The sequence below is a fragment of the Somniosus microcephalus genome, chromosome 11, assembly GCF_052327205.1.
Source record: "Somniosus microcephalus isolate GS21.2 chromosome 11, FLI_Smic_1.0, whole genome shotgun sequence".
Lineage (NCBI taxonomy): Eukaryota > Metazoa > Chordata > Chondrichthyes > Squaliformes > Somniosidae > Somniosus > Somniosus microcephalus.
In genome coordinates this window covers 134,280,179-134,307,897 of record NC_140997.1, presented here as the reverse complement: position 1 = coordinate 134,307,897, position 27,719 = coordinate 134,280,179, and the positions used below count along the sequence as shown (strand labels likewise).

The 27,719-nt window shown below is 45.2% G+C and overlaps 1 protein-coding gene across 1 annotated transcript in view; it reads right to left on the bottom strand.

Moving 5' to 3' along the window:
* dnah1 (dynein, axonemal, heavy chain 1) overlaps positions 1-27,719 on the bottom strand; it is a 971,783-nt gene that overhangs the window by 897,505 nt on the left and 46,559 nt on the right. The window contains exons 7-9 of the mRNA XM_085999976.1: positions 15,433-15,594; positions 2,150-2,402; positions 552-709 (exon numbers count right to left, since the gene is read on the bottom strand). Coding sequence (XP_085856102.1) covers positions 552-709; positions 2,150-2,402; positions 15,433-15,594 — 573 coding nt within the window. The remainder of the gene's footprint in view (positions 1-551; positions 710-2,149; positions 2,403-15,432; positions 15,595-27,719) is intronic.

Below are 27,719 nucleotides of genomic sequence, written 5' to 3'. Positions count from 1 at the left end.
ACAAAAAGTGATTTTTGAAAATCCTCCACAAAGCTGAACTGTTTCCCACCTGAAGCTGGTGGATCCCTAGTGCTCGGTACCCACCCACTGACGTTGACGTAATTCCCATCTACTTCATGTGGGAGACAGTTCAGCTCTATTTAAATGAGATCCGGGAGTTAAAACAGCCCGGGCCTCATGCTGAACTCTCTGAGGGGTTTCCCAGCCATCCCGCACCTTGCCCGCCCTTGAACATGCCCCAAGTTAGAATCAGGGCTACAGAGTCTGCAATCCTGGGTTGCTCTGATGCGTCTCCTAATGGCTGACTGCAGAATAGAGGCTTGAAAACAGGTCTGTGCCCAGTCTCTGTGACACAAGGAAAATTAATTCAAATTTTATTTTTCTTGCCTACAGGGATAGTCAAGTCCATCTTGTGTCACTACAGTACAGTGCTAAAAATAACAAACGAGATGCCAAATCTATGAGTACAGCTTTTATAAAAAGAACAATGGAAAATAACAAAGCTGGAATAAAGTAAAGATCATACTGTGTTAAGCAGAGATCTGGTTTACCTTTGTTTGGCACGTTTTCTTTCTTTTCATCTGGAAGAGTGACATAAGAAAATTGTTTGGGGTCAGACAACACAATGTTGTCAAAAGTAATTTTATTCATAGTGCGATTATACTCCAGATGAATCTCCTGTTCTATCCTTTTAAAATAGTTCAGCAACCTACAAAAATAGAAAATCAATAATTAAAATATGTAACAAACAGGAATTTTTATTTACTGTTTTAAATCACTGTACTCACTACACTTTAGGGTACTATCGCATAGTGGCTATGTCACTTGACTAGTAATCCAAAGACCTGAATGTGAGTTCAAATCCCACCATGCCAGTTTGAGAATATTCATTCATTTTTTTTTTAAACTGGAATAAAAAAGCTGGCATCAGTAAAAGTGACCATGAATCAGTCAGATTGTCGTGACAAGCCAACTGGTTCACTAATGTCCTTTAGGGAAAGAAACTCCACTCCCACACCAACATGGTTGACTCTTAACTGCCCATTGAAGTGACCTATCAAACCCACTACCAGCGGCCCAGCATCATCACCTCAGGGCAACTAGGGATGGGCAATAAATTCCGACCTTGCCAGCGACACCCACATCACGAGAATGAATGTACTGAAGTATGACCTTCTGTTGGGGAGGACCAGGAAAGACCCTCTAACTGAAGTTAAGCAAACAGTGAAATTCATGGTCCTGCTCATGTCACCAACTTTTCTGGAGGAAGAATAATACTTAGCGATTATTATGTAAGTGTCAGGTTTGTTCAGTTAGTATCATTCTCAGCTCTAAGTCAGCAGGTCATTAATACAAGCCCCACATCAGTACATTACAGGTTGGGACTCTTTTCTCTAGAAAAGAGAAGGCTGAAGGGTGACCTAATAGATTTCTTTAAAATTATGAAGCGGTTTGATAGGGTAGAAGTAGAGAAACTGTTTCTGCTTGGGGGGAATCCAAAGCTAGGGGTCATAAATATAAGGTAGTCACTAATAAATCCAATTAGTAATTCAGGAGAAACCTCTTTACCCAGTGAGTGGTTAGAATGTGGAATTTGCTACCTGGAGTAGTTGAGGTGAATAGCACAGATGATTAAGGGGAAGCTAGATGAGTACACGATGGAGAAATGAATAGAGGGATATGATGATAGGGTGAGATGCAGTAAGGTGGGAGGGGGCGCATGTGGAGCATAAACACCAGTTGGGCCAAATGGCCTGTTTCTGTGCTGTAAGTGCTATGTAATTCTATGCTTTGCTGTTTGAGGGACTTTGCTGTATGCACCTGGCACTTTACTTATTAAACAGTGACTCCATTTCAAAAGTTTCAGTTATTCAATGTGTAACAGTTTGAGATGCCCGAGGACATGATATAAATGCAAGTCCTTTCTTATTAGATTATTATTAAAGAGATGGAAACTGTGGAAACATAGGGAAATATCACCTTGGGGGACTCGGTGATGCAACTTTTAGGGCCTGGATTCAAATCCAGCCCAGACTGATGAGATGAAAGTTTCCTTTCCACACTGACTTTAAGAATCCAATGTAGATTGAGTTTGGGTAGTCTCAAAGCAGCTCTTAGGGGACATAGGCCACTAAAATGAAATACATACGCAGATTTATCTCGGAATCCAGGAGTGCTAAAAGCCCACTTCTTCATCTTTTTAAAACTTTCTTCTTCTAGAGACCTAAGCTCATCGACTGGCATGCAGTCGATGTATAGATTGTAGAGCAGCAGTGCTTCTGTCTTCTGGCGTAGGAAGTGAGCTTGTGCCACTCGTTTCGAAAAAACAACAGGATCCTCTGCACAGAACATCAGACGGACCCGTGGTATCCAGTACTGATTGGGCAACTCCAATCTCTCACCTGTACAAAAAACGATCATGGTCATCAACACGTAAGGAAACAAAATCAAGTAATCCTCATAAGGTCCTAGCCAATTCTGCCACCAATTGCAGAGAATGCATGGAAGGTTCCCTGACCAGGTGTCAGTCGTTGCTCAGTGTTAGCACTCTCGCCTCCGAGTGTGAATTGTCGGTTCAAGTCCCACTCCAGAGACTTGAAACACAAAATCTAGGCTGACATTCCAGTGCAGTACTGAGATAGTGCTGCACTGTCGTAGGTGCCGTCTTTTGGATAAGATGTTAAACTGAGGCCCTGTCTGCCCTCTCATTTGGACGTAAAAGATTCCATGGCACTGTTTCAAAGAACAGCAGGGGAGTTCTCCCCAGTGTCCTGGTCAATATTTATCCCTCAACCAACATCACTAAAAAACAGATTATCTGGTTATTTATTTCATTGCTGTTTGTTGGACCTTGTGCGCAAATTGGCTGCTGTGTTTCCTACATTACAACAGTGACTACACTTCAAAAGTACTTCATTGGCTGTAAAGCACTTTGGGACATCCTGAGGTCGTAAAAGGCGCTATATTCTTTCTTTTCTTCTTTCCTTCTTTGAAGTGCTAGTGGTTAGAGGACACAAATAGCAGGGACCAGAAATACATAGCCATGCTTCTAAAACACCACTCCTTCATTCCTCTCTGGGCCAGGGTTTAATAAATTAGGCTATATATTTATCTGTCTCAAATATCCATCTCATCCCTCATCCTCGGCCGGATCATGCGGTGAACATTGATGCGCTGAATTCCTTCAAGTGAGAGTTGGACCAGTTTCTGAATGGGGCAGAAATCACCTCGTAGAAGTAGATACTGGACGCCATTAATCAGGGCCAGAGTGATCTCTTGGACGTGTTTTGATCGCCTAAAATGGTGGGAGAGGAATTTTCCAGATTTTTTTCCCCTAATTGTTTTTTTTTGCCTCACCCTGGAAATTACATGGCTTTTGGGTGAGGTGGGGAGTCTATATATTGTGATGTACAAGTGTTAGAAACTAGGGGTGCCTAAAAATGTATATGGTTTTTAAATGATAAGTTTTGTTTTCCTGGGAAGCTTGCATTAGAATTTGAGACAGTCTTTTTAATCAGTTAGATTAGGTGAAACATAAACATTCCACACGGGGGCCCATAGGATGGTCCTGCCAGGCTAGTTATCTGTTGTTTGTAAGTTAGGGTTTTGACTTTGTTAATGTATCTTTAATTTGGCCAGTGAAGGCCCAGCCTATGTTTCTTCCATTATTACTAATAACCATATTATAATCTCCACAGATAGGATTTGGAGTTTGTTTAGCAGAATTGCTTGTGAAGATAATTAAAAGTTAATTAGGAAAAGACATAGAATGAAAGGAATTTGAGGAGGATAAGATATCCATCTTAGAATGGGCCATTTGCTAGATGAAGGTGAGATAGCGACTGGTTAATGTGCGACAGCTCTGGCTGGGGCCATGATTAAGAGGGACAGGGCCGGGCCTTGTACTTGCTGGGAAAAAGGGGGAGAGAGTAAAAAGGGATAAGATGGATTCCAATGGAGGAACCTTCAAAATGTAAAAACAAGGATGAAGTAATGAGACCTTCCTTTGGTGAGGACTTTCATCCAAACACCAAGACAAAGAACTTAAGCTGTCATTGGTTGATGAAGTTTTGGAGGAACCTCTATAGGTTAAATGGTCTTTTCAATAACTTGGCCTCAGGCCCACCCCTAAAAAGAGAATAAAAAATGACACCCCAAGGGCTTGCACACAGACTGCAGAAGGGAGAGCCAAACAGCTGGTCGAACGCTCTTTTAAGAGTGATCCCATGCTCACCATCGAAGGCCCGAGAGAGAGAGAAAGAGAGAGAGACCAGAAGCCAGAGAACTGTTTATGCATGCCAGCCATCTGTCCGATCGGGTCCGATATTAGCTGCTTGTCACGGTCGTATGTTTTTGCTGTATTACTGGTGTGTTATATTCCGTCCTAAATTCTGATTAAACACAATATACCCACCATATTGGTTTGCACTTGATCCTGTTTACCAGAGATACATGAATCTCTACACAAGGCATTGCAGTTGTGTGGGCAGGCTGGATGGGCCAGTGGGTCTTTTCCTGTCCATTCTTGTCAGATGTTCGTATCCTGCTAATTTGCTCTATCTTTAGGCTCATTGCATAGACCTTACTCGGGACTGAAGCTTTGCAGAAAATAAACCAGAGTGGTGCCAGTCTTGTATAAGCCATTAACAGCGGAACAATATTGCAAGTGGTTTAGTATCTATAGACAACTGGTCCTGAATTGTACTCAATTTATGTCAACATGGGTGATCAGTTAAAAGAAGATTTTTGAGTTTAAGTTATTTTTTATCAACTTCAGATGGGTTTACCAGCACAAAATTAGTGAGAGGCTGTGGAATGCCATATGAAGAAAATCTTCTTTGCCCATGAATAAAGACACATGTCAGGAGTGAGGAATTAAACAGTAGTCCTATGAAAATTAAAATTCAGTGGAGGCATCAGCCACCAAGCATTAACTGCCAGACCATGTGCCACAGATTGAGACTCAAAGTGGCTGGGTGTAAGCCATGGCTCAGTGGTAGCACTCTCGCCACTGAGTGAGTAGGTTGTGGGTTAAAGTTCCCCTCCAGAGACTTGAGATCATAATCTAGACTGACACTTCAGTGCAGTACTGAGGAAGTGCTGGATGAGACATTAAATCATCTGCCCTCTCAGGTGGACGTAAAAGTTCCCTGCTGTGTACGAATTGGCTGCCGCGTTCCCCTACATTACAACAGTGGCTACATTTCAAAAGTATTTCATTGGCTGTAAAGCGCTTTGGGACATTCTGGAAGTCATGAAAGGCGCTATATAAATGCAAATTATTTCTTTCTTTCAGAGAGCCCCAGCAGCAAGCCAGAAAGCCATCCTATATTCTGGCCATTCCCACCTATAAATTGTACACTAGGCAGCCGTCAGCTAGGTACAAGTCTGCCCCGAGCGAAGCAGGCAATAAGTAAAAGAAGTTATTTCAGATTAGGGTGTATTATTGGGGAAGCAGTCGCTCTCAGTAGATCAGTTCATATGTGTTGAATTATACTGCCAGCTCTGCAACACTCTCAGATCGGGCAGAGTGCTGCCTCTACTTGTTTCTACATGTGTGCATCCAAATGCCAGTTACATTCTTAATGTTAGCAAGAGATAATGGGGGCTAAATTCGATAGCCCCTGAAAATGGGTGGGGGGGGGGGTTCGCAATGCGCGATTAACCCGCACCCATTCAATGTGATGCAGGCAGCACACCAGCTTCCTGCTGGCTGCTGATTAACATGATTTCAGGGCGCAGACAACACTATTGGTTGGTTGCAGGGGGCCCAACATTGTTACTTGCTAGCACCAGTTAAAGCTAGCCTACAATGCTTAAAGCTAGCCTGCCCCTCTTAAAGGGGAGATGAATTGTGGCTGAAGCAGGTGCTGGAAGTCGTAGTTGAACAGATTCTGACCTGGGAAAGAGTGAGGAATCGTACAACAGGGGAAGAGAGCGGGCTCCAAGGTTTTCAGACACTGCACTGGATGCCTTGGTGAAGGAGGTGGAAAGGAGGAGAGATGTCCTGTATCCGCAGGGGGCCAGGAGGCCCTCCAGACACATGTTCAGAAGGCAGTGGGAGCAGATAGCCGTGGAGGTGAATGCCAGGGATCAAGCCCCAGAACCTGGATGCAGTGCTGTAAGAAGTTCAATGACCTCACACAAGTGGTCAAGGTCAGTGAATGCATCTTCCAATGCCAAATCCTACCAACTGCACCACTAGCCTCAGCCACTGCTCAAGCCACCACACCCCCATCACTCACCTACCAACAATCTCTACCAATCAGGACACATACCTAACATTCATAACTTCACCTCACTCTCACACACTTAGCACTGCTGCAAACCTCACACCTACATCTCACAGCTTGCACACACTGCTAACTATTCAACCATGACAGCCACATCACCCAAACACATTCCATGACACTCACTGACTCACTTCCCTCTCTCTTTCAGGACAGAGTGGCACACAGCCGGAGACAGAGGACCTAACTGATGGGTAATAAGCATGCCTGCATGTCCTAACCCCCATGGAGGAGACGGTACTGGCCATTATTGGAACGGCCATTGCTGAGGCCGTGGCCAGCGTTGGGGCTGAAACCATCTAAAGTGAGGGTATCATCATACCTAATCCTCCTTCTCACATCCCACTTCCACCTAATCCCACAATCTCTTCTGATTTACAAGATGCAGATGGTGTAAGCATGCACTTCTTACTTGCACCCACCCCTCTCCTCTCAGCACAACCTTACCCTTGTGCCTTTCTCCTTTCAGATACCAAAGAACTGCAACCTGCCCAGGCAGTGGTGGAAGAGCAACAAGACATGGATGATGAAGACACACCATCACTTGATTTCACACTCGCAGCCACCGGCTCAGATGCTGACACTACGCGTAATTTAAAGGACAGCACAGAGACGGGATCTGCACGTGGTGAGACACCAGGCAAGAGTGGCCTGCAGCCAGGGCAGGGGGCAAGGATAACTCAGCTGCCAGCTCACCAGAGGGCGAGGTCGCACACGAGTTCTGCTGCAGAGGACTCAGATGAGGACTTCGATGGGGTGGGCTACAGAAGAAGGCTCATGGGTATACACAATGAAATGGTCGTTGCTGCATTGGGAAGCCTGCCAGAAATGTCAAGGAGCATGGAGGAGTCCAGCACCAACTTGGCACAGGGCTTTGCGCAGAGCTTGGAGCTCATCATTTCCAGCATGGAAGTGGTGGCGAATTACATTCGCATACTTGTGGACCCAACCATTATGCAGCATCCGATGGCCGATGTCTCAGCTTCTACTGCAGCTCAAGTAGCAGCCACCAAACGTCAGAGTGCTGCCATGTAAGCTCAGACTGCTGCCATCATGGCTGTGAATTATATTGTGCAAAGGAGTTGCAGGGTGTCACAGCAGTCCAGCAATCTGTTCTCCAACAGATTACTAGGATTGCTGAGACGCCGCCCCGGAGGGTTGACAGTGGCTCTATGGAGCAGGAACCTGCTGTCCTCTCTCAGGAAAACATAGAAACATAGAAAAATAGAGCAGGAGTAGGCCATTTGACCCTTCGAGCCTGCTCCGCCATTCAATATGACCATGGCTCATCCTCTATCTCAATACCATATTCCCGCTCTCTCCCCATACCCCTTGATGCCTTTTGTGTCTAGAAATCTATCTATCTCCTTCTTAAATATATTCAGTGACTTGGCCTCTACAACCTTCTGTGGTAGAGAATTTCACAGGTTCACCACCCTCTGAGTGAAGAAATTTCTCATCTCAGTCCTAAATGTCCTACCTCGTATCCTGAGGCTGTGACCCCTCATTCTAGACCCCCCCCAGCCAGGGGAAACATCCTCCCTGCATCCAGTCTGTCTAACCCTGTCAGAGTTTTATACGTTTCAATGAGATCCCCTCTCATTCTTCTAAACTCTAATGAATGCAGGCCTAGTCGACCCAATCACTCCTCATACGACAGTCCTGCCATCCCAGGAATCAGTCTGGTGAACCTTCGCTGTACTCCCTCTATGGCAAGTATATCCTTTCTTAGGTAAGGAGACCAAAACTGCACACAGTACTCCAGGTGTGGTCTCACCAAGGCCCTGTATAACTGTAGTAAGACATCCTTGCTCCTGTACTCAAATCCTCTTGCAATGAAGGCCAACATACCATTTGCCTTCCTAACTGCTTGCTGCACTTGCATGTTTGCTTTCAGTGACTGGTGTACCCAGGTCCCTTTGTACATCAACATTTCCCAATCTATCACCATTTAAATAATACTAGGCCTTTCTGTTTTTCCTACCAAAGTGGATAACTTCACATTTAGCCACATTATACTGCATCTGCCATGTATTTGCCCACTCACTCAACTTGTCTAAATCGCCTTGAAGCCTCTTTGCATTCTCCTCACAGCTCACAATCCCACCTAGTTTTGTGTCGTCAACAAACTTGGAAATATTACATTTGGTTTCCTCATCCAAATCATTGATATATACTGTGAATAGCTGGGGCCCAAGCACTGATCCCTGCCACCCTGAAAAAGACCCATTTATTCCTACTCTCTGTTTCCTGTCTGTTAACCAATTTTCAATCCATGCCAGTATATTACCCCCAATCCCCTGTGCTTTAATTTTGCACACTAACCTCTTATGTGGGACTTTATCAAAAGCCTTCAAAAAATCCAAATACACCACATCCCTTATCTATTCTACCAGTTACATCTTCAAAAAACTCCAGTAGGTTTGTCAAACACGATTTCCCTTTCATAAATCCATGTTGACTTTGTCTAATCCCATTGATATTTTCTAAGTGTCCTGTTATCACATCCTTTATAATAGACTCTAACATTTTCCCTACTACTGATGTTAGGCTAACCGGTCTGAAGTTCCCTGTTTTCTCTCTCCCTCCTTTTTCAAATAGTGGGGTTACATTGGCACTCTCCAATCTACAGGAACTGTTCCAAAATCTATAGAATTTTGGAAGATGACAACCAACATGGGCGACAGCATTTATCCTCCCACCCCTGCCACTCCGCCAGCGCCCTTGTTGTTGCCTGTCAGCCAGCCAGCCCAGACTGCTGCCGCCCATGCCAAGATGGTGCAGTCTGCAGCCGGGTCTTCTAGGCTGCAATCTTCTCCACTGAAAGTCAGCAGCCTTCCAACAGCCATGCTGCAGCCACTGGGGTAGCACTGCATAGGAGCACTAGGACAGGCAAAGGCACACAGATGACAGACACTAAGGAAATACACAAAGGTGATTAGATTAAGTTTGTTTGCAATATGGCATGATTTTATTTTTAAACTTAGGCCTAGAAATTCGGTAGGCTTAGCGCCGCTTTTGAGGCGCTAGAGGGCCTAGCGCCGGAGTTATGGCCAGTTTGGAAATTGAGTGGGTCCCTAAATCGGCGTTAGGCCGTTAGCGCTGCGCCGGCACCGATGACGTCATTGGTGTGCGCAGCGTCCCGGTTGCCATGGTAACCCGCCCGAACTCCGAAATTGACTTGCGGCCGCCTCGCCCGTGGCAGCCGCAAGCAACGTTCTGGCAGAGGTGCCTTACTGGACTTTGCGCCGGCGCATTAAAGGCCCCGCGGCGGCCGGCCGCTTTCCAGCCGGCCGCCTGGCCGCAGCTCCCTCCCCGGACTTCTCCTCCCCCACCCCCCCCGGGACAGATGCAAGCCCGGCACTTGTCCGAGGTGCTGGGCTCATTTTTACAATGATTTTCGCGGGCCGCGGCCGGGTGCAGGCAGCTCCTCCTTAAGGGAAGGAGGAGGCCTGCACTTCCCGAACCTGCCGCACCGCAGCGGGCGCCGCAGCGCCGGAATAGCGCCGCAATTCAGCGCGTAGCGCCAGTTTTCAGGCGCAAACAGCTTTCAGCAGCGCCGGCAGCCGTTTGGGCGCAGAACTAGTGAATTTTTGGCCCGCCCAGCGCGACTTAGCTCCGGCACTAACTTCCGGCGCTAAAGCCGTCGCTGCGCCAAAACCCAATTTCTAGGCCTTAGTTTGCAATGTTTATTTTGTGGCGACCTCTATTTTTGCATTGTGGCCAAGCAGACGCTGTGATGGTCAGTGACAGAGGGAAGGTAAGGTGTGGGACAGTTGGTGAATGTGGAATTGGGGTGGCGGTTACTGGTATCACACTCGGATGAGTTCTTCACGGACAGCCCGGGCAGAAAGGGCTCTCTTGATTGCCTCTGCCCATCCTTCTCCTCCTCAGCTGCTCGCCGTATAGCTGGTGGCAAGGTCTGGGTCCTCATGATGGCAAGGTTGTGCAGCATGCAGCAGACCACCATAAATCTTGACACCCGCTCTGCCAAGTACTGCAGGGCTCCTCCAGAGCGGATCAGGCAACGGAAGCATTGTTTCAGCACGCCAATGGTCTGCTCTATCACATGTCGTGTGGCAGCATGGCTTTCATTGTATGCATGCTGCGCACATGTGCATGGATTGCGCACTGGAGTCATGAGCCAGGTCACCAGAGATAGCCCTTGTCACCCAGTAGCCACCCGTTGGTTTGCCGTGGTGGCTGAAATGCAGCTGGCACAGCGGACTGCCACAGAATGAAAGCATCATGATTGCTGCCATGATTCGCTGCCTTTGTTCACACACCAGCTGGACACTGAGGGTGTGGAATCCCTTTTGGTTCCGGTACATGGCAGAGTTGACATGTGGCGCCTGCAAAGCGATGTGCGTGCAGTCAATGGCACCCTGCACCATGGGGAAGCCTGCAATCCTAGCAAAGCAGCGTGCTCAGTCTGCCTGCTGGCCTCTGGCAAGAGAGAATTAAATGTAGTCAGCTCTCTTTGAATATAGAGCCTCAATGATCTCCCTTATGTAACAGTGGACAGCAAACTGCGAGATGTTGCAAATATCTCCAGCTCCAGCCTGGAAGTTCATCACTACGTCACCTTCACAGCCACGGGCAAAATGGTTCTTGCCCTGCTAAGGTTGCAGTTGTGGCTGCAGCAGGTGGCACATTTCAGTGAGGATGTCTTTACTGAAGCGCAGACATCTCACACCTTATTCCTCACTGAGGTTCAGGTAGGAGAATTGCTCCCTGAACAAACTGGGCGGATATGGCCTCCTGCTGAGTGCCCTTCTCCCCCTCCTTCTCCTCCTCCATCTTCCAGTAGCTTATCATACTCTGCGAGTCCTCTGTTCTTTCTCCAAATCATGCTGTATTCTAAGGGGTATTCCTACTGGTGTACTCATGTCTGGCAGCAAGTGGTTTGTGCAGAAGCCTTGAAGTCAGCAAAAAGTCCTTCAGCACCTGCCACCCCATTCTGTGTAGACTTTTGCAACTTGAAACAACTATAGAAAGCACCAAACACTTGTAGAATCATACCAACAGCCAGAAGAAATCATGCAGCAACTAACCTGTAAGTAGTTGATGATCCCTTTAAATAGTGCTGGTGGGGGGTCCTTCCTGCTATGCAAGGCTAAGAGAGGATGTTAGCTGGAGCGTTCAGCTCCAAAATGGCAGCTCTGCCGTTAAAGCAGCATTGCATGCTGATCAACGTCATGATCTGCCTGCTTCCAGCGGACACTCACTACGCCCGCGCTAACGCCCTCATCAATATGGCATCTGGTGCGATTCACCCCACATGTGTGCGCGCAACATTTTGGACCTTTAAGGGCACTCATAACGCCAAAAAAACGGGTGCTACAGATCCGAATTTTAGCGCCCGATGTGTATTTAGCTCCTTGCTCACAGTAACATGTTCCAGAACTTCCAAGTTGCCTGTTGGAAACTTAAGTTTGTTTCACAACATTGGCCAAAATTTGATGCACTGTGAGTCCTTTGACTTCTATTGAACTCTGAGACTTGCCTCCGGAAACACCCAGGGAGAAAACCTCCTCTGTGTGCTATGTGTAATGAAATTGTAAAGTCGTTAAGGACCTATTTACAATTTTACTACACATCGCACAGAGAAAATCTTTGCTCCCCCAGAGTTTATTCTGAATATCAGTTCTGTGAGGGGAGACACTTTGAATTTGTATCCTCATCCAAGAGAATTAGAATAATTTTAAAAAAAATCAAGATTGGAGCAAAAGAATAATAGACTAGAAATGGCTGTCGATGATTTTAGTTGACAAAGGCTTATCGTATTCATATGACATTTCTCTGTTCACTAATTTAGTGGAGGGATTAATCAATTTAAAATAAACAGATTAAAACTCACATTAAAGTAGCGGACAGGGGAATGTCATGATTGCTAAATTTCTTGTTACTATTTCTCTGTTTGTATAGCCTTTTGGGTGTGTATAATATATAGTGCAAATTTTCATCAGGTGGACGTTGTCCTTGTGCTGCTAATTTACTTTGATGCTCTTCTTTAAGTCATGTAATTTTTATATCACTTCTTCCCAAATCCTTTCAGTTTTGGAGACTGCATTTCCCATCTGGTTGAAGTGTTCCACGACTGTCCCATTTTTTTGCTTATTTGCAGCCCTTACTCACAAGGTGTGGAAGTTATGCTACCATTGTAGAAAGCTCTGGTTCAACCCTATCTGGAGTACTGCATTCAGCTCTGGGCATTGCACCTCAGGAAGGATATACTGGCCTTGGAGGAGGAGCAGCGCAGATTCACCAGAATAAAACCGGGGCTAATAGGGTTAAATTATGAGGATAGATTGCATAGACTAGGCTTGTATTCTCCTGCATATAGAAGAGGTCATCTAATTGAGGTGCTTTTTAGATGATTAAAGCATTTGATAGGATAGCTAGAAAGAAACGATTTCCTCTGGTGGGCGAGTATAAACTTAAAATTAGAGCTATGCATCAGGGGTAATGTCAGGAAGCACTTCTTCACACAAAGGGTAGAGGAATTCTGGAACTCTCTCCCTCAAAAAGCTGTTAAGACTAGGCCAATTGAAAATTTCAAAACTGAGATTGATAGATTTTTGTTGGGTAACGGTATTAAGGGATATGGAATAAATGGAGTTGAGGTACAGATCAGGCATGATCTAATTGAATGGGGGAACAAGCTCGAATAGCTGAATGGTCTACTCCTGTTCCTATGTTCCTAGGATATCATGAGAGGCTCCGCTACAGCTTGGAGTATTTTGTGCTGAAACATGTGCTCTCTCTTCCAATTGCACGCACCACTTCTGTATTACTAAAACTTGAGAGATTTGAATTTGCAAAGTGGCTCATTAGCGTATTGATAATTGCTAAAGGATCGTTATTGCTGTTGGCTGATATTTCTTTGTTACCACCAGCAGACCTCTAATGAAAACATAAGAAACTACAATTTCGTAACCTATGATTCCAGTGAAATGGAACATCGCACAACATTTTTGTGTGAAAGGAACCATAGTTTGCCATATTTTATTAGAGGTGCGTGATCAGTGAGAGAACTTATTGTTGAAGGAAGAACTTATGGGTTAAATGCTGGCCCGATCCAAATCTCCTCTTAAAATAATGGCTACTTAGTTACCCAGTACAGGACAGGTCTTTCATAGGAACATAGGAGTAGGCCATTCAGCCCCTCAAGCCTGTTCTACCATTCAATGAGATCATGGCTGATCTGCAACCTAACACCATATACTTGCCTTTGCTCCATATCCCTTAATACCTTTGGTTAACAAAAATCTATCAATCTCCGATTTAAAATTAACAATTGATCTAGCATCAATTGCCGTTTGCGGAAGAGAGTTCCAAACTTCTACCACCCTTTGTGTGTAGAAGTGTTTATAATTTTACTCCTGAAAGGACTGGCTCTAATATTTAGACTATGCCCTGAGTCCTAGACTCCCCAACCAGCGGAAATAGTTTCTCTCTATCTGCCCTACCTATTCCCCTTAATATCTTGAAAACTTTGATCAAATCACCCCTTAACCTTCTAAATTCCAGGGAATACAACCCTACTTTGTGTAATCTCTCCTCGTAATTTAACCCCCGGTGTCCGGGTATCATTCTGGTAAACCTACGCTGCACTCCCTCCAAAGCCAACATATCCTTCCTAAGGTGTGGTGCCCAGAACTGCTCACAGTACTCCAGGTGTGGTCTAACCAGGGTTTTCTATTGCTGTAGTATAACTTCTACCCCTTTGTATTCTAGTCCTCTAGATATAAAGGCCAGTATTCCATTAGCCTTTTTGATTATTTTCTGTACCTGTTCATGACATTTTAATCATTTATGTACCTGGACCCACTAAGTCTCTTTGGACCTCCACTGTTTTTAGCTTTTCACCATTTAGAAAGTACCCTGTTCTATCCTTTTTAGGTCCAAAGTGAATGACCTCACATTTGCCTACAACTGAAATCCATTTGCCACAGTTTTGCCCATTCACTTAATCTATCAATATCTCTTTGTAATGTTATGCTTTCATCTACACTGCCTACAATGCCGCCTATCTTTGTGTCATCGGCATATTTGGATATATGGCTTTCCATCCCATCATCTAAGACGTTAATAAATACAGTGAATAGTTGAGGCCCCAACACAGATCCCTGTGGGACACCAATAATAACATCCTGCCAATTAGAGTACCTGCCCATTATCCCTACTCTCTGTCTCCTGCCGCTCAGCCAATTTCCTAACCAGGTCAATAACTTGCCTTCAATTCCATGGGCTTCAACCTTAGTTAACATTCTCTTATGAGGGACTTTATCAAATGCGTTCTGGAAGTCTATATAAATAACATCCATAGACATTCCCCTGTCCGCTACTTTAGTCACCTCTTCAAAAAATTCAATCAGGTTCATCAGGCATGACCTACCTTTCACAAATCTCTCTGATCAGCTGAAAATTTTCAAGGTGTTCAGTCAACCTATCCTTAATTATAGACTTTAGTAATTTCCAGACAACAGATGTTCAGCTAACTGGTCTATAATTCCCTGGTTTCCCTCTCTCACCATTCTTAAATAGTGGAGTGACATGTGCAATTTTCCAATCTAAAGGAACGGTTCCTAAATTGAGAGAACTTTGGAAGATTATATTTAGGGCATCTGCAATATGCTCACCTACTTCCTTTAAAACCCTGGGATGGAAACCATCTGGCCCTAGGGATTTGTCACTCTTCAGTGCCATTATTTTCTTCATTACTGTTATTTTGCTTATGGTAATTTTGTTGAGTCCCTGTCCCTGATTCAATGTTAGTTTCCTTGGGATTTCCAGTATGCTATCCTCTTCCTCTACTGTAAATACTGATGCAAAGTAATTATTCAACATATCCACCATTTCCTTATTATCATTGACAATATCACCGTTATCAGTATTCAAGGGGCCAACATTGATCCTGACCACCCTCTTTTTCCTAATATTATTGTAAAAAAAGTGTAATTATTATTATTTAATATATGATACCTATATGTTCTTTAGAGATCATTTTCTGTTTTTCAGACAAAGCAGATGTCACGTGTTATTAAGTTATCAGTTTTTGTCTGGAATACATCCTATTCTGTATGCGGCAATGGATTATATTAAACCAGCCAAATCAGCATAGCTAGAAAGTACCTACCAGTTTCAGTAATGCCACCATTCACCACTGTTTGGTTTTTTTCATCTCGGACTAAATCGTAACTATTTGCTTTCTGCACCAGGTAGAGTTTCTTTTCCTTATCGTAGTCCAGAACGCCAACAAAAAACCACGTGTAACCAACTGAGTCGTTTTTGGGATCATCTGAAGATTAAGAAAAAGATTTTATTAAAATGAAATGCTTGGTAAACTACTGCCATTGGTTATCTAAAGAATCATAGAATCATACAATGGTTACAGCACAGATGGAGGCTATTTGGACCGTCGAGCCCATGCCAGCTCTCTGCAAGAGCACTTCAGCTAGTCCCACACCGCCGCCCTTACCCCGTAGGCCTGCAAATTTTTTCCTCCAGGTACTTATCGAATTCCTTTTTGAAAACCACGATTGAATCTGCCTCCACCACCCTTTCAGGCAGTGTATTCCAGATCCTAACCACTCGCTGCGTAAAAAAGTTTTTCCTCATGTCGCCTTTGGTTCTTCTGCCAATCACCTTAAATCTGTGTCCTCTGGTTCTCTACCCTTCCGCCAATGGGACCAGTTTCTCTCTATCTACTCTGCCTAGATCCCACCTTCACATTCCATTTTTGTTACTTGGTAACACCGTCATGGGAATATTGGCCTAGAAATTCGATTACACCCAGACGAGGTGTACGCAAATATTGCAGAGACCGAAGCAATTGATACATAAGATTGTCCTATGAGGACAGATTGAGTAGACTAGGCCTATATTCTCTAGAGTTTAGAAGAATGAGAGGTGATCTCATTGAAACATACAAAATTCTTACAGGGCTTGACAGGCTGGGGAGTCTAGAACTAGGGGTCACAGTCTCAGAATAAGGAGTCGGCAATTTAGGACTGAGATGAGGAGAAATTTCTTCACTCAGAGCGTGGTGAATCTTTGGAATTCTCTACCCCAGAGGGCTGTGGAGGCTCAGTCGTTGAATATATTCAAGACAGAGATCGATAGATTTTTGAATATTAAGGGAATCAAGGGATATGGAGATAGTTCAGGAAAGTGGAGATGAGGTAGAAGATCAGCCATGATCTTATTGAATAGCAGAACAGGCTCGAAGGGCCAATTGGCCTACTCCTGCTCCTATTTCTTATGTTCTTATGTTCTTAAATAGGAGCAGGCGTAGGCCATTCGCCCTCCGAGCATGGTCCGCCATTCAATAAGGTCATGGCTGATCTTCTACCTCAACTCCACCTTCCCACACTATCCCCATATTCCTTGATTCCATTAGTATCCAAAAATCTATCGATCTCTGTCTTCAAAATAATCAATGACTGAGCATCCACAGCTCTCTAGGGTAGAGAATTCCAAAGATTCACATCTCTTTGAGTGAAGAAATTTCTCCTTATCTCAGTCCTAAATGGCCGACCCCTTATTCTGAGACTGTGACCCCTAGTTCTAGACTCCCTAGCCAGGGGAAACATCCTCCCAGCATCTAACCTGTCAAGCCCCTTACGAATTTTATATGTTTCAATAGATCACCTCTCATTCTTCTAAACTCTAGGGAATATAGGCCTAGGCTACTCAATCGCTCCTCATAGGACAATCCCTCATCTAGCCTAGTGAACCTTTGTTGCATTTCCTCTAAAGCAAGTATATCCTTCCTTAGATAAGGAGATCAAAACTTTTTTTTTATTCGTTCCTGGGATGCGACCGTCACTGGCAAGGCCAGCATTTATTGTCCATCCCTAATTGTCCTTGAGAAGGTGGTGGTGAGCCGCCTTCTTGAACCGCTGCAGTCCGTGTGGTGAAGGTACTCCCACAGTGCTGTTAGGGAGGGAGTTCCAGGAATTTGACCCAGCTACGATGAAGGAACGGCGATATATTTCCAAGTCAGGTGGTGTGTAACTTGGAGGGGAACTTGCAGGTGGTGGTGTTCCCATGCGCCTGCTTCCCTTGCCCTTCTAGGTGGTAGAGGTAGCGGATTTGGAAGGTGCTGCTGAAGAAGCCTTGGCGAGTTGCTACAGTGTATCTTGTAGATGGTACACACTGCAACCACAGTGCACTAGTGGTGCAGGAAGTGAATGCTTAAGGTGGTGGAGGGGGTGCCAGTCAAGCAGGCTGCTTTGCCCTAGATGGTGTCAAGCTTCTTGAGTTTTGCTGGAGCTGCACTCATCCAGGCAAGTGGAGAGTATTCCATCACACTCCTGACTTGTGCCTTGTAGATGGTGGAAAGGCTTTGGGGAGTCAGGAGGTGAGACACTCGCTGCAGAATACCCAGCCTCTGACCTGCTCTTGTAGCCACAGTATTTACGTGGCTGGTCCAGTTAAGTTTCTGGTCAATGGTGACCCTCAGGATGTTAATGGTGGGGGATTTGGCAATGGTAAAGCCATTGAATGTCAAGTGGCAGTGATTAGACTCTCGCTTGTTGGAGATAGTCACTGCCTGGCACTTGTGTGGCTCAAATGTTACTTGCCACTTATCAGCCCAAGCCTGAATGTCATCCAGGTCTTGCCGCATTCGGGCATGGACTGCTTCATTATCTGAGGAGTTGCGAATGAAACTGGACACTGCAATCATCAACGAACATCCCCATTACTAACCTTATGATGGAAGGAAGGTTATTGATGAAGCAGCTGACGATGGTTGGGCCTTAGGGCACTGCCCTGAGGAACTCCTGCAGCGATGTTCTGGGGCTGAGATGATTGAACTCTAACAACCACAACCATCTTCCTTTGTGCTAGGTATGACTCCAGCCAGTGGAGCATTTTCCCCCTGATTCCCATTGACTTCCATTTTACTAGAGCTCCTTGATGCCACACTCGGTCAAATGCTCCTTGATGTCAAGGGCAGTCACTCTCACCTCACCTTTGGAAGTCAGCTCTTTTGTCCATGTTTGGACCAAGGCTGTAATGAGGTTGGAGCCGAGTGGTCCTGGTGGAACCCAAACTGAGCATTGTTGGCCAGGTTATTTGTGAATAAGTGCCGCTTGATTGCACTGTCGACGACACCTTCCATCCCTTTGCTGATGATTGAGAGTTGACTGATGGGGCGGTAATTAGCGGGATTGGATTTGTCCTGCATTTGTGGACAGGACATACCTGGGCAGTTTTCCACACGTAGACGCCAGTGTTGTAGCTGTACTGGAATAGCTTGGCTTGAGACATGGCTAGTTCTGCAGCACAACAGCCGGGATGTTGTCAGGGCCCATAGCCTTTCCTGTATCCAGTGCACTCAGCCGTTTCTTGATATCATGTGGAGTGAATCGAATTGGCTGAAGACTGGCATCTGTGAAGGTGGGGACCTCAGGAGGAGGCCGATATGGATCATCCACTCGGCGCTTCTGGCTGAAGATGATTGCAAACGCTTCAGCTTTGTCTTTTGCACTCGCGTGCTGGGCTCCGTCATCATTGAGGATGGGAATCTTCCTGGAACTTCCTCCTCCCGTTAGTTGTTTAATTGTCCACCACCATTCACGACTGGATGTGGCAGGACTGCAGAGCTTTGATCTGATCCATTGATTGTGGAATCGCTTAGCTCTGTCTATAGCATGCTCCTTCCGCTATTTAGCATGTATGTGTTGCAGCTTCCCCAGGTTGGCACCTCATTTTTAGGTATGCTTGGTGCTGCTCCTGTGCACTCTTCATTGAACCGGGGTTGGTCCCCTGGCTTGATGGTAATGGTAGAGTGCGGGACATGCCGGGCCATGAGTTTACAGATTGTGGTGGAATATAATTCTACTGCTGCTGATGGCCCACAGCGCCTCATGGAAGCCCAGTTTTGAGCTACTAAATCTGTTCTGAATCTATCATGGTGGTAGTGCTACACAACACAATGGAGGGTGTCTTCAGTGTGAAGATGAAATTTTGTCTCCACAAGGACTGTGCGGTGGTTACTGCTACCAATGCTGTCATGGACAGATGCATCTGCGACAAGTAGATTAGTGAGGACGAGGTCAAGTAGGTTTTTCCCTCGTGTTGGTTCTCTCACCACCTGCCGCAGTCCTAGTCAGCCAGCTAGGTCAGTAGTTGTGCTACCGAGCCACTCTTGGTGATGGATATTGAAGTCCCCCACCCAGAGTACATTCTGTGCCCTTGCTATCCTCAGAGCTTCTTCCAAGTGGTGTTCAACATGGAGGAATACTGATTCATCAGCCGAGGGAGGGCGGTAGGTGGTAATCAGCAGCAGCAGAATTTCCTTGCTCATGCTTGACCTGAAGCCATGAGACTTCATGGGGTCCATAGTCAATGTTGAGGACTCCCAGGGCCGCTCCCTCCTGACTGTATACCACTGTGTCGCCGCCTCTGGCTTTTTGGGCCAGATTTATTTAATCTGCCGTGGTGGGATTTGAACTCATGTCTCTGGGTTATTAGTCCAGACCTCTGGATTACCAATCCAGTAAGCTAACCACTATGCTACTGTTCCTGGTACACCGTACTCAGTACTCCAGGTGTGGTCCCACCCAAGGCCCTATATAATTGTAGTAAGACTTCTTTGCTCTTATACTCCAATCCCTTTGTAATAAAGGCTAACATACCATTTGCTTTCCTAATTGCTTGCTGTACCTGCATGTTAACTTTATGTGATTCATGTACAAGGACACCCAGCTCCTTCTGAATACCAATCCCATATCTTCTTCATCACCAAGATCACCTACGTCCACCTCCGTAACATTGCCAGTCTCCGCTGCTGCCTCTGCTTATCTGCTACTGAAACCCTCATCCATGTTTTTATTACCTCTAGACTCAACTATTCCAATGCTCTCCTGGCCGGCCGCCCATCTTCCACCCTCTATAAACTTCAGCTCATCCAAAACTCTACTGCTCATATCCTAACTTGCACCAAGTCCCGTTCACCCATCTCCCCTGTGCTCGTTGACCTACATCGGCTCTGATCCATCAGCACCTCAAATTTCATCCTTGTGTTCAAATCCTTCCATGGCCTCACCCCTCCCTATCTCTGTAACCTCCTCCAGCCCTACAACTCTCCAAGGACTCTGCATTCCTCCAATTCTGGCTTCTTGTCCATCCCTGATTTCCTTCGCTCCACGATTGATGGCCGTGCCTTCAGCTGTCTGGGCCCTAAGATCTGGAATTCCCTCCCTAAACCTTTACACCTGACTATCTCTCCTCGTTTAAGACGCTCCTTAAAATCTACCTCTTTGATCAAGCTTTTAGTCACCTGTCCTAATATCTCCTTATGTGGTTCGGTGTCAAATTTTGTCTGATAATACTCCTGTGAAGTGCCATGGGATGTTTTATTACATTAAAGGTGCTATATAAATGCAAGTTGTTGTTCTTGTTACTTGCACCTGTTCACATGGTCCCAGGGAGCACAAGAAATTGGTGCTGGTAAAATTATTCAGGTGTGCAGCCAGCGCTACCCGTGCTATTCATTGGCTGCATACCTGTTTTTTGGGGGTGGGGGGGGGGAATCAGGTGTCTTTTAACGTTAATTAAAGGCAGCCAGCACTTCTTAAAGAGAAGGTGCACTTTAGCTAGATAACAGGGAAACTTGAAAAATGGTTGGAAGAGGTCCAGACAGGGCACCCAGGTTCTCAGATGGCATGTTGGAGGCAGGCAGCGGACAGGAAAAGGGAGATCCTGTTCCTCCCAGGAGGCAGAAAGTCCTCCAGACAACACCATTGCTGGCAGTGGGAAGAGGTCGCTAAGGAGGTCAATGCCAGAAACTTAGCTCCAAGGACATAGCTGCAATTCAGAAAGAAGTTTGATGACCCACCAGAGTTGTCAAAGTAAGAATACTGCTCCCATCTCCACTACCTCCAGCCTCATTACTCACTAAACCCACCTCACCTACTTCCCTTCATTCTCCTACAATCACACTTCACTCCGTTTCCTTCTCCTCATATGCACAGACTTACCACTATTGGAACCCTCACCACCCTACACCTCACACACTGAATACCAACTATTCTACCATGACAGGCGCATTCTCTAAACCCCTCACAAGGATATTATGAACATAGTGCTGATGAAGGATCCTTGCTACTGTTAGCACCATGAGTTGCTGAGCAAATTCCTGATGTGGCGAGTCAGGTGTTGGGGCAGCCCAATTTCACAAAAGGGTCCGACATGAGCATAGGACCCTTATTTAAATATTTTAATTACTATTTTGAATACTTCCGGCACGCATCCTGGATGCCGACAGAGGAGGCTGATCCAATATGGCCAGCAGCTTCTTGTACTTCTTGTGCGCTGCCTGCCATATTGGATCCTTAGGTGCCTGTTTTATTTGCCTAATAAAACAGGCACAGTGCCAACAAATTTCTAGTCCAATGTCTTTATATTTTCTTTATTACATTTTTTCATTGAATCCATGGGGGCAATTTTGCCAGCCCTGGGGAGGCGGGTATGGAGGCGGGACTGCCGGGAAAATGGCAGAATTTGGGGGCGGGTGCCCATCCCGCCTCCATGCCACCTTGCCAGGAGGTGGGTAGCCGTCCTGCGCCGGGTCCTCTCTTCTTGGAGATGGGAAGGGATTAAAGCCTATTAACTGCCTGTTAACAGGTAGTTAACAGGCAGAAAGTAGGATTATCCCCTTTTTGCCCTCACAAGTGCGGGCTTCCCGAAGGCTCCAAAACCCGCCAGGTCAGCGAGGCGAGTACTGAGTCTGCGGCGGGGGGGTGCAAAAGTGTGCTGTGAAGGTAAGCGATGGGTGCAAGAGTGGAGAGGTGAGTACTGAGGTAAGTGCAAAGTGTTAGTAAAAGTGTACTTACCTTTGTTTCTCCCTGCAGGCTTCAGTCGGTGTGTATGCGGAGAGTCTCGGACCTCCGTGTTGCAGATGACAGATGGCCGTTGCATTCTCAGATGCAACAACCATCTCATTTCTGTAAAAGAAAGAAGTTTGATGAGGTCTTGAATTTAAGACCTCATCAAACTACAGAGAATGTCACTGTTTGACAGCTTCTCAGAGCTACCAAACGATGACAATTCATCTGTCAAAAATTTTTGACAGATGAAACGTCATACGTTGACGTTCTCTGCAACCAACTTTCCCTTAACTGGCCTGCTAAGCCCGCTGGGCAGGCTTAACAAAGTCAATCAAGGGAAAATAGCGTGGGTTGGCCACAAATCGATGGAGGCGGAACATCGACACGCCAAGCAGCAGTCCCGCCTCCAACACGCCCCCATTAACAAAATCGCCCCCTATAATGCTGAATCCCTCCTTCAGATAGGTAGATAACATTCAGGGGCAGTAGTCAGCATTCTTAAAACTAGTCTCTTACACAATGGGTAGCTAGTCAGTCCAATGTTAGAAGCTTTCTTGTGTTAGTTGGTGGAGAATATGGATGATGCCAGAATACATTTTCATGATGATTTACTTTAGTTAAATAGAAGGAATACCTGTAGGAGTTTGCTGTTAGTTTAAAATTAGTTTATATTGTCTGTTTTTCATGTTTCCAGTCTCCATTTTTTAAATTATTGAGGAGTGTAGCTATTCCTCATCAGCCTGTCTCATCTCTTATGGTGTTGATTTTGTTTACTACCCCACAGAGGGCCTAAGGATTTTTCAGTCCTCAGAAAGACGAGACACTGGGGACCCTTACACAGTCTGTCCCTTTCCACTCAGCTATATCATGGGTATTCTTGTGATGGTGCAGCTTGGAAGAATAAACTTAGCAAAAATTAGACAATAGTAAACAGCTGTAATGCTGGCAGAGGACACTCTAAACACTTTGTGATTAATTACATTCCTCCAAAATGGATTGTGAGCGTTTGTAAAAAAAGTGCAAGAAAAAGATAAATTCCGCTTGTTAAAGCCTTGTTAAAAAGTCATTATTAATGATGAACTCATGCAGCATTCAAACTGAAAAGTAGTTTACTCCAAGTTTAATTTGAACTTTAATGCTGAGGTTGGGGATGGTATTAAATGGGAAATTAGAGACACGTGCAATAAGGGCATAGCAGTTATCATGGGTGACTTTAATCTGCATATAGATTGGGCTAACCAAATTAGTAACAATACTGTGGAGGAGGTTTCCTGGACCAATATGTCGAGGAACCAACTAGAGATCAGGCCATCTTAGACTGGGTATTATGTAATGAGAAAGGATTAATTAGCAATCTTGTTGTGCGAGGACCCTTGGGGAGGAGCGATCATAATATGATAGAATTCTTCATTAAGATGGAGAGTGAAGTAGTTGACTCAGAGACTAGGGTCCTGAATTTAAATAAAGGAAACTACGATGGTATGAGGCCCAGTTGGCTAGGATGGATTGGGGAATGTTACTTAAAGGGTTGACGGTGCAATGGCAAATATTTAAAGATCGCATGGATGAACTACAGAATTTGTTCATCCCTGCCTGGCATAAAAATAAAACAAAAAAGGTGGCTCAACCGTGGCTAACAAGGGAAATTAGGGATAGCATAAGATCCAAGGAGAGGACATATAAATTGGCCAGAAAAAGCAGCAAACTTGAGGATTCGGAGCAGTTTAGGATTCAGCAAAGGAGGACAAAGGGATTAATTAAGAGGGGGGAAATAGAGTATGAGAGTAAGCTTGCAGGGAACCTAAAAACTGATGGTAAAAGCTTCTATAGATATGTGAAGAGAAAATGATTGGTGAAGTCAAGCGTAGTTCCCTTGCAGTCAGAATCAGGGGAATATATGATAGGGAACAAAGAAATGGCAGACCAATTAAATACATATTTTGGTTCTGTCTTCACTAAGGAGGACACAAATAACCTCCCAGAGATGTTGGGGAACATAGGGTCTAATGAGAGGGAGGAACTGAATGAAATCAGTATTTGTAGGGAAATGGTGTTAGGGAAATTGACAGGATTGAATGCCAATAAATCCCCAGAGCCTAATCTACATCCTAGGGTACTTAACGAAGTGGCCCTAGAAATAGTGGCTGCATTGCTGGTCATCTTCCAAAATTCTATAGACTCTGGAATAGTTCCCATGGATTGGAGGTTTAGCTAATGTAACCCCAGTATTTAAAAAGGGTGGTAGAGAGAAAACGGGGAATTATAGACCATTATTAAAGATGTAATAGCAGAGCACTTGGAAAACAATGACAGGATCGTACAAGGTCAACATGGATTTACAAAAGGTAAATCGTGCTTGACTAATCTACTGGAATTTTTTGAGGATGTAATTGGTAGAATACATAAGGGAGAACCAGTGGATGTGGTGTATTTGGACTTTCAGAAGGCTTTCGATAAGGTCCCGCATAAGAGATTAGCATGCAAAGTTAAAGCACATGGGATTGGGGGTAAGGTACTGACTTGGATAAAGAACTAGTTGGCAGACAGGAAGCAAAGAGTTGGAATAAACGGGTCTTTTTCCGAGTGGCAGGCAGTGACTAGTGGAGTACCACAGGGATCGGTGCTAGGACCTCAGCTATTCACAATATATATTAATGATCTAGACGAGGGAACTAGATGTAATATCTCCAAGTTTGCAGATGACCCAAAGCTGGGTGGGCGTGTGTGCTGTGAGGAGGAGGCAGAGAAACTTCAGTATGATTTGGACAGGTTGGGTGATTGGGCAGATGCATGGCAGATGCAGTATAATGTGGATAAATGCGAGGTTATCCACTTTAGTGGCAAAAACAGGAAGGCAGATTATTATCTTAATGGCAATAGATTGGGAAAAGGGGAAGTGCAACGAGACCTGGGTGTCCTTGTGCACCAGTCGCTGAAGGTAAGCATGCAGGTGCAGCAGGCGGTTAAGAAGGCAAATAGTATGTTGGCCTTCATAGCGAGAGGATTCGAGTACAGGAGCAAGGATGTCTTGCTGCAGTTGTACAGGGCCTTGGTGAGACCACACCTTGAGTATTGTGTGCAGTTTTGGTCGCCTTATCTGAGGAAGGATGTTCTTGCCATGGAGGGAGTGCAGCGAAGATTCACCAGACTGACACCTGGGATGGCAGGAATGATGTATGAAGAGAAATTGGGTCGATTAAGCTTATATTCACTAGCGTTTAGAAGAATGAGAGGGGATCTCATTGAAACTTATAAAATTCTAACAGGACTAGACAGACTAGATGCAGGAAGGATGTTCCTGATGGCGGGGAGACCAGAACCAGGGGTCACAGTCTAAGGATAAGGGGTAAGTCATTTAGGACTGAGATGAGGAGGAATTTCTTCACCCAGAGACTGGTGAACCTGTGGAATTCTCTACCACAGAAGGCAGTTGAGGCCAATTCATTAAATATATTCAAGAAGGAGTTAGATATATTTCTTAAGGCTAAAGGGATCAAGGGATATGGGGAGAAAGCAGAGACAGGGTACTGAATTTGGATGATCAGCCATGATCTCATTAAATGGCAGAGCAGGCTCGAGGGGCCGAATGGCCTACTCCTGCTCCTATCTTCTATGCTTCTATATTTAAGTTTTCAAAGTACCACCACAGCAGTGACAAAAGTGAATAGTACAGAGGCAACTTTTCTCAGAGAGCCTGAGTGTAACGGCCATTAGTATGTGTGAGGGTGCCAGTCAGTTCCTTTTTGTAACCTCTAGATGGCACCTTCACTTGTCAGTCTCCTGTGTTAATTGTTTCTCGTTCTCTGGTGTTAATTGTTTCTAACCCTGTGTTAGTTTTTAATCAGCCTGTTAGCTGTTTATGGGTGGCACCTGGTTTTCTTGGTATATAAGTTCTGTTGTTGTTTCACTCAGTGCTCAGTTCTCACTAGGGTGAACCAGGGAGTTTCCTCGTCTTGACTAGGTTCTCTGTGTGACTAGCCTTTCCTCTATGGCAGCTTGCCTTCACAAGCTGGCTGCCATAGTTCTCTTGAGCTATGTATCTAAGTCTGTGTTCTAGTTCTCTCGAGCTATGTATCTAAGTCTGTGTTCTAGTTCTCTCGAGTTATGTATCTAAGTCTGTGTTCTTGTCTCTGGATTTAAGATGTATTTAAGTCTTGTTCTGTTGAGCTGCTTGTCTTGGTAAGGTGCTGTTTGGACTAGCGTGTTGCTATGTGGGAGCCGTTGGGATCTTGTCTTGAGCCTTGCATTGATAAGCCGATTACCCTCGGGGTAGCTTGTCTGGAGTTGTGTCTCGGCAAGCCGGTTGCCCCTTGTGGTAGCTTGTTGCAAGCTCAGTATAGACAAGTGGGCTTCCTCATGGAAGCTGTCCGGAGTTCCTATCTTGACTAGCCGTCTTGTAACTTGTCTCTAGTTCTCTTGTCTCTAGTTCTTATGTATATTGCTGTGTCCCTTGTGTTAATCTGGTTATGTGTAAATCTAGTAAAGTTCAAACAAAGTACTGTATATTTGTCTCTTGTCTGGTTTCTGCACTTGGGTCCAGATCCTATCTTTGCCTGGAGAGCACGGCCTCGTATTTATACGGCCCCGTGGCTCCCCAACCCTGACAAGTATGTATTTCACAGTGGAACACGAGGTAAAGGATAAGATGATATGGGATTTAGAGGAATTATATGGCGTGTGATATGCAACAGGTACTCCACAGCCAATGGAGCTCCTGCACTAGTCAGCCTCCTGGGCATGGCAGAGAAGCAGTACATGAGAAGGTTCAAGCTCAGCAGGGAAGCTGTGACTGAAATGTGCAACCTAGTCCACAAAGACTTGCAGGGACTGCTTCATTATCTGAGGAATTGTCAATGGAGCTGAATGCTCTGCAATTATCAGCGAACAGCCCTACTTTTGACCTTATGATAGGGGGAAGGTTATTGATGAAGCAGCTGAAGATAGTTGGACCTAGGATGCTGCCCTGAAGAACTCCTGCAGCAATGTCTTGGAACTGAGATGATTGGCCTCTAATAACCACAACCATCTTCCTTTGTACCTGGCAGCACGGGCGTTAGACTCATGAGGACCCCGACAGAGGCTTGGGCCCCTCCCTGTTTTCCACTACTCTGTAACTATGACCTAACAGTCTAATGGGGCCAGCCCCAGGTATGACTTCAGCCACTAGAGAGTTTTCCTCCAATCCCCATTGACCAGTTTTACTGGGCTCCTTGGTGCTACACTTGGTTGAATGCTGTTTTGATGTTGAGGGCAGTCACTCACACCTCACCTCTCAAATTCAGTTCTTGTGTCCATATTTGGACCATGCCTGTAACAAGGTTTTCGGTCATGTGCCCATGCTCACTGGAAATTGGGTTGCTCGCAGTCTGACATCCAGACTAGCACTTGTAATTTACTAATAACTCAGGGAGTCTGGTGACAGTGGCTGTTTAGACCTGAGATAGGAGCCATAGAATGAAAATCAATGCTATGTGGGGAGGGGGTTGGTTTAGGGAAAATTTTGCTAAGTTAGCACCCACCTTATTTTGAGGGAGAATTTGGGTTGTTTTAGCAGATGTGGGAAAATAAAAATTGTGTTGTCTTT